At 39.5% G+C, this 7,610-nt stretch overlaps 1 protein-coding gene across 1 annotated transcript; it reads right to left on the bottom strand.

The window, feature by feature from the left end:
• Nucleotides 1–1,707: 1,707 nt before the first annotated feature.
• LOC102813689 (olfactory receptor 9I1-like) lies at nucleotides 1,708–2,649 on the bottom strand. Its single transcript, XM_006865161.1, has one exon. The coding sequence runs from the start codon at nucleotides 2,647–2,649 to the stop codon at nucleotides 1,708–1,710; it is 942 nt and encodes a 313-aa protein (XP_006865223.1).
• Between the last annotated feature and the right edge of the window lie 4,961 nt (nucleotides 2,650–7,610).

Raw genomic sequence — 7,610 nt, 5'->3', positions numbered from 1 at the left:
TACCCTTTGCTGTTTCCTCTGTTCCACTTTCAAAAATTGCAAAAATTAATTAACCATGTCTTGGTTGTCTGTCTATTACCCAGATTCTAATGTCCAGAGGATTTAGCATGTCTATCTTATTTATTACTGTATTCCCAGATACTGATATGTCTTATATGTTGTAGGTGGTAAATAGTTGCTGAACTGATGAGTAAAGTTGTAGGGTCTCCATGGAGATGTTTCCCAAATCATATTTCCAGGAGATGTGGAGGTCATTGGGAAGTAGAAGTCAGAGTTATAGTTATCTCTTTTCTGATAATAAGTGTCCTAGAAGACATGGTGGTTTTCATTATTGTATAGTAGAAAATAGCCTGCAATCATTGAGACAGATGGTCCTCAACAATACTTCAGTAATCACATACAGTTTCTGACTTGTGTTGATCAAAGAATATTACAAAAGTTATATGTGGGACTCAGTTTAGTCCTACATCATGAACAAACTGTTTTTGTTTTTTAATTTTTATTATGAATTGAGTGAAAGTTTACAGGGCAGATCATCAGTTTGACATTCAACAAATCATATACTTTGTTTCATTACAATGGTTATAATCCCCTCCATGTACCATCAGCTACTAGTATTTTTCTCTATTCATTTTAGCTCTTTGAACAAACTGTTTTCAATAATGAATGCAAATCAGTATTTCTTTCTCTCATTCTAGAGTAGCTTGATTCTCTATGTCATCTTGGAAAGCAGACTGGTATATTCTAGTGGAACATATCCTTGTTTATGTCTCCTTTACCCTTTTAGTTTTGTCTTCTTCTTTGGTGGTGGTGGTTATGTGCTGTGAGTGGTTCCGACTCATAGTGATCCTGCACAGGGTTTCCAAGGTTGTAAATCTTTACAGGAGTAGAAAGCCTCATTTTTCTCCCATGGAACAGCTGTTAGTTTTGAATTGCTGACCTTGAAGTTTGCAGCTATATTCATAACCACTATGCTACCAGAGCTCCTTCTGTTTAGCCTCTTGTACTTTCCACAACAAACATCTAAACTAGACTGATTCAGTGTTGAGAAAAGTTTTTTTTGGTCAAGACTGACTTTCAGCTTCCCACCCAAAACCAAAGAATGTAACTGCCATTAATGAAAAAACAATAAGCTATTGATTTGAGTCATTCGAAGTGCAAATATGAGCTTTAGTAGAAAAAAGATCAAGTAGCGGAGGAAACACTCAACAATACCCAAAACAGGTGAAAACAATAAGTTAATAAATAATCTTACATTTTATAGCATGCTATTATTTACAAGGAATCCTGGTGTGGCGCTATGGGTTAATGTGCCAGACTGCAAAGCCATTTGAACTGCAAGGTGGGTGGTTCAAGCTCACCAGCTGCTCCTTGGAAACCTTATACAGGATCGCCATGGGTTGGAACTGACTTGACGGCACTTCACAACAATAACAACAACAATTATTTACAAAGACTTTTGACATCCCATTTCTCTTGACCCTGTGCTCAATCACAGCAAGACAGAAGTATTTACTGGTGAAAAAATGAGCCAGAGTATTTCTGTTTCAAGGTCACATAGTTAATAAAGAGAATACAGGAAACAAATCTTCATTTTTCTACTTCAGCAGGCCTTTGGGACTGTAAGATCTGGTTCATGTGTTAAGAAGACAAGCTAAAGCACAGAGGATCTTTCACAGGAACTTCTGAACTGATAAAACTTGGGTCTTAGACTACTTGGGAAACTTTCATCCTGCTGAGAGCTTTCTTCAGAGCCCCCTTCACTTCCTTGTTTCTGAGGCTGTAGACCATTGGGTTCAGCATGGGGATGACCATAGTGTAAAACACAGACACAATCTTGTCTTCCCAGGGGGATGAGCCCATGTTACCTTTCAGATATATGAATATGATAGTCCCAAAGAAAAGAGCCACTGCAGTCATATGAGAAGCACAAGTGGAGAAGGTTTTGGCTTTGCCACCTGCTGTACGGATCCTCAGAATAGCCCTGATGATGAATAGGTAGGAGATAAGAATCATTGAAGTGCTGGTTGTGATGACAAAAAATGCTAAGAGGAACATCACTAGCTCCCGTGGCTTGGTCTCATTACAGGCAAGCTTCAGTAGGGGTGGCACATCACAAAAGAAGAAATCCACATGATTAGACTTACAGAAGGAGAGGCTAAACATACACCCAGTGCGTATCACAGAATTAGCCATTGCACCACTATAGGCCCCGGCCACCAGCCCGAGGCGGGTCTTTGGTGTCATGGCTGCAGCATAGAGGAGAGGGTTACACACAGCCACATAGCGGTCATAGGCCATCACAGCCAAAAGAAAACATTCAGTAGTAGCATAAAGTGTGAAAAAGAAGAACTGGGCGGCACAGCATTCAAAGGAGATGACTGTCTTTTCAGTTCCTAAGGTTTTAAGCAACTGAGGGATAATTACAGAGGAATAGCAGATGTCCAGGAAAGAAAGGTGGCTGAGGAAGAAGTACATGGGAGTCTGGAGATGAGGGTCACTCTGAATCAGTAGGATCATGCCCAGGTTGCCCCCAATGGTGGTGAGGTAAAGAATCAGAAACACGAAGAAGAGGCCCAGTTGAAGCTCTGGCCGTAGCTGGAATCCCACGAGAACAAAGTCTGTCACCACAGTGTTGTTGTCTGCCATTAAGCCAAGGTCACCTGCTGAAATAAAAATAAAATAAAATCTCATATAACTGAAGGTGAACATGGCTTGGTTTGAGCATTGCTCAATGCACTGGGTTGAAGTTGTTGTTGTTGTGAAGTGCCGTCGAGTCGGTTCTGACCCATAGCGACCCTGTACAGGGTTTCCAAGGGTGTAAATCTTTACGGGAGTAGAAAGCCTCATCTTTCTCCCGCAGAGCGGCTGGTAGTTTCGAACTGCTGACCTTAAGGTTTGCAGCCCGATTCGTAACCACTACGCTACCAGAGCTCCTTTCTGGGTTGAAGAGTGTACCCAAAATTTCATGTCCATCCAAATCTCAGCATGTAACCTTATCTGGAAATAAGGTCTTGGCAGATGTGATTAGTAAAAATGAGATCATATTGCATCTTAAGGTGAACTCTAAACCCATTGTCCATATTAGAAGAGACACAAAGAGAACACCATGTGAATACAAGGGGCAAAGGTTGAAGTGATGGGTCTACATGCCAAGAAACACCAAGGATTGCTGGCCATCACCAAAAGCTAGGAAGAAGCAATATCTTCCCTCCACCTACAAAGATGCCAACCCTGCCAACACCTTGATTCTAGATTGTGAGAGAATGAATTTCTATTGCTTAAAGATATTTGTTGCTGAAATGCTAGGAAACTGATATACTCAGTAAGGAAAATAATCTTTTAGATTTTTATAACCCTAAAAGTTTTTATCTTTTAGAAATCCATTGGAAGCTCATATTTTTAATTCCTTATTCAAAATAAGAATGTGAGGATCAAAGAGATGAGGTGATTTGTTCAAGATGTTGTAACTAGTAAAGAGACAAAGTCTGGGCTAGAATCCAGTTCCCTATGCACATCCAAGCTTGTGACAGATCCAAAATTGGAGACCCTTTATCAATCCCACTGTAGAACAAAAAATCTCTACTTTGGGGGAAAAACCCTACTGGTTTAGTATTCAGGACATGGGTTAAATTCAAATCCCTTAAAATCTTAGGAGCATTAGTGGTGCTGTGTGTAAGATGTTGGGTGGGAGGGAGACCTTGGTCAAGTTCATTAACTTTTCTTGACCTCAGCTTTAGTGTTGGTTAAATGAGGATTGCAATGCCAGCATTGTAAATTATGAAAGACATAAATTACATAATGTGTCTAACACACTTGGAATTATTTTTTATAAATTCTTGGTAAAAGTGAGACATTCAGGAATTTTCTCACCTCCAAGTCCCCTCGGAATCCCAAAATTGACTGTAGCTTTCTTGGGGGTTGTTCTTGATGTACATGTGAGCAGAATGGGAAATGGGATGCAAGCCAGAGAGCCCTGAAGAGCAAGACCTGCTAATACTTTTACAATCCCTGACAATGTACAATCTGCTGCCTGCCAAGTCACTTCCTCTCTTTTCCTGCCAAGTACTATGGTCTGGTTTCCAAGTTCTCTCATTCCAAAGTACCTGTCCCATTTTTTTAAATGCCAGATCATTATTAATCAGTGAGACACAAGAATCAAGCCACTCTGGAATCAACTTGCAAAACTCATTAAGGGGAAAAGCCATTACACTGAGTTTAGAATCCTAATACAGATGGGGTTCTTGCCAGGTATTTGGACAATCTTATCTCTGTGCTTTGGATGCTGATGATTTGGGGTCACAGAAATACTGAATGTGGACTTCAAGGGTGATTCTTCTTGTCCTCCATTCATCCTGAAACAAAAACTGAATTTAAGAAAGATCTCACAGGATTTCAGATAAATATGAAAATTGTGATCAATGTTTGGCAAAAACTACTGCATTGAAAAAATAAAGGTCAGTACCTGGTGCTTTTCACCAACTGAATTCCTGTTAATGCATATAGCTAGGGTTTTCGTTTCCTATGCCAAAGGTTAAATCTTCTTCTGATCTTCTCCCAAAAGACTGAGTTGCTGTGTTCTAAGAGGAGTTATCTAGGCATTGTAGAATAAGAACTAAACTGCTAACAGTAAGGTCAGTTGAAACCCATCAGCTGCTCCTTGGGAGAAAGATGAGGATTTCAGCCCTGTATAGATTTACAGCCTTGGAACCCTTACACTGGGTCACTATACAAGTTGGAATTGACTGGATGGCAGTGGAGTTGGTTTGGTTTTGGAGTTGTCCTGATTTTTTAGTGCTGCAATGGCAGAAATACCAAAAGTGGGTTACTTTCCTAATAAAAAATTAATGTTCTCACAGTTTAGATGTCTAGAAGTCTGAATTCAGGGCACAGGTGTTATGTGAAGGCTTTCTTTTTCTCTGTCGACTCTAGGGGAAGAGTCTTGTCTCTCCAGCATCAATTCTCTAGCTCCTTGATAATTTTCATGTGGCATGCCATCTATCTTCCCCCATCTCTGCTCCCTAGCTTCCTTCTTTCATCTGCTGCTTAATATCTCAGAAGAGATTGAATCAAAACATACTTTATCACTCTCATAGCAAAGAAACCCCATTTCTAAGTGGAATTACAGTCACAGGTACAGAGTTTAGTATTTACAACACATATTGGAGAGGGGGCACAATTGAAACTATAAATCATATAAATTATCCTGACTAAAGAAAAATAAATGAAGCTGTACGTAATTATTTGCTCAATGAGAATCCACTGAGAACTGATGATGTGCCAGGTGCGCTTCTGGTTGCTTGGGAACAAAACAGAGATCCCTGCCCTCAGGGAGCTGTCATTCTATCAGAAGACCAGGCATATACAATATATGTCCAAATGTTTTAAATGGTAGAATGTAATAAGTGCTGTGAAGCAATACAACAAGGTATAGAGACTCAGAGTGATCCTGTGTGTTATAGAGGAGAGCTGCACTCTGCAGGGTTTTCTTGGCTGTGGTATTTATCGAAGTGGATGACCAGGTCTCTCTTTTATGCTGCTACTGGGTTGGCTAAAATACACACATCTTTAGATTAATAGCTAAGCTCAAACTCTTTGTGCCATCTAGGGACCTGAAACAGAGGGAGTTTATCAATTAAATGGAATTGTCAAGCAGGTTCATTGAAAAGAAAGATGGGGATCAGCTAACTATTCCCATTTATTTACACACATAATTTATTTACAAACAATAGAAAATAAAGGTGTAAATCCTCAGCAATGGACCACTCCTCCATATATTATCAAATATACAGTACCCTTCATGGGCTTGTGGGAAACATTCATGAGAGAAATCCCTGATATGCTACGTACAGGTAGAAAGGTAAAGCTGAAATCCCAGCAATAAAGAACAGTGGCTAAAAAAATGTTAATAAAATATAGTATCTCCCACCTGAGTCATAAATATCTTCATGCTCAGTGTTTTCTATTGCATTGACCAGTTTATGAATTGTCTAGCTTAAACACCCATTCTTCACTTAGTGGCATGGCTAGATTCCAAAGACCCATTCATTATACAAAACTTGATATTCAAGCAAAAATTGAGGATGATCACATCAGATCACAGTGGAGGCTGACTGTATCACAACATAACTGCCAAATTACACCACTACATAGCTGCCAAATTACATCACTGCATAGCTGCCAATTTACATCATTACATAATTGCCAAACCAATGAGAATCATGACCCAGTCAAGTTGACAAATTGGGACATAACCTAAATGATCACAATCAATGTTACTCTTGCCTTGCACTTCAGCATTTGTTACTGCTAGACCTACGTCATTAATGCTCAAAAGTCAAATAGCAGATTTTTACTATTATCCTAAATGCAAAATGTCAAATAATCAGAGAGTGTTGCTGTTGTTAAGTGCCATAGAGTCAGTTCCAACTCATTGCAACCCTATATAGGGTTTCCAAGGAACAGCTGGTGGGTTTGAACTGCTAACCTTGTAGTTCAAAGTCCAGTGTTGATCCTACAGTGCCACACCTGGATAGAGACTGGTGGAAGCCCCAAGACTAGGAATCTTAGTCACCATTCAGGTCTGGAAATGAATTCACCTTCGTGGCTCAATTTTCAGCCAAGTATTAGACAGGTCCATAAGGGGAACAATATTAGGGAGATATGGAGTCCTGGTGTGGCACTGTGGGTTAATGCGCTGGACTGCAAAGTCCATTTGAACCACAAGGTTGGTGGTTCAAGTTCAACAGCCACTTGTAGGAAACCCGATATAGGGTCACTATGGGTTGGAACCAACTCAATGGCACTTAACAACAACAACAATGCACAACTTAGAATAATCAACCATCTGAGATCAAAAAAGCAGTATTTACCCAAGGCAAAAGTTCACAAGGATTATGGAAGGAGAAATTGAAACAGGAAACCCAGGGAGGAAGTGGGATGAGTGATGTTACATTGTGGAAATTTCAATCAATGATGTGAAATAAAGCATATGAACTGCTGAGTAGAAAACTGGTCTGCTCTGTAAACATCCATTCAATTCACTATAAAAAGTTAAAATAATTTAAAAAAACAAAAAACTTGTTGTTAAGTGCCGTTGAGTCGGATCCGACCCATAGCAACCCTATACAGGGTATCCGAGGAGCGACTGGTGAGCTTGAACCACCGACCTTGCAGTTCAAACAGCTTTACAGTCTGGTGCATTAACCCACAGCGCCACACCAGGACCCTATATTTAAATATGGGTTACTCTTCTCATTATATAAAAATTATTATCTCAACTACTGAATCACTGAATAAAATTTATTTCTTGAAAAATAAAATAAAATGGATCCTGAAGACAAACAGAATTTCCTTTTCTAAATCAGGCTTACTCATTTCTATTTGAGTGAATATGAGCAAGTTCCCTGATTTCTAGAGTCTCCATTTTGACATCTATGTAATAAGAATAACAATACTGACCTCACTGCTACATTGTGAGAAATAAGCAGACACCTCATGGAAGCACAGCATTGTATCTAGCACAGAGTAAGCACTGAAGGCATTTACTGGCTATGAAAATGATTTTTCAACCACTAAGATATTCTATTATTCAGAAATTTAATGATGTT

This window comes from Chrysochloris asiatica, unplaced genomic scaffold (genome assembly GCF_000296735.1).
Source record: "Chrysochloris asiatica unplaced genomic scaffold, ChrAsi1.0 scaffold00075, whole genome shotgun sequence".
NCBI lineage: Eukaryota > Metazoa > Chordata > Mammalia > Afrosoricida > Chrysochloridae > Chrysochloris > Chrysochloris asiatica.
This window is presented reverse-complemented; position numbering and strand designations above follow the sequence as displayed.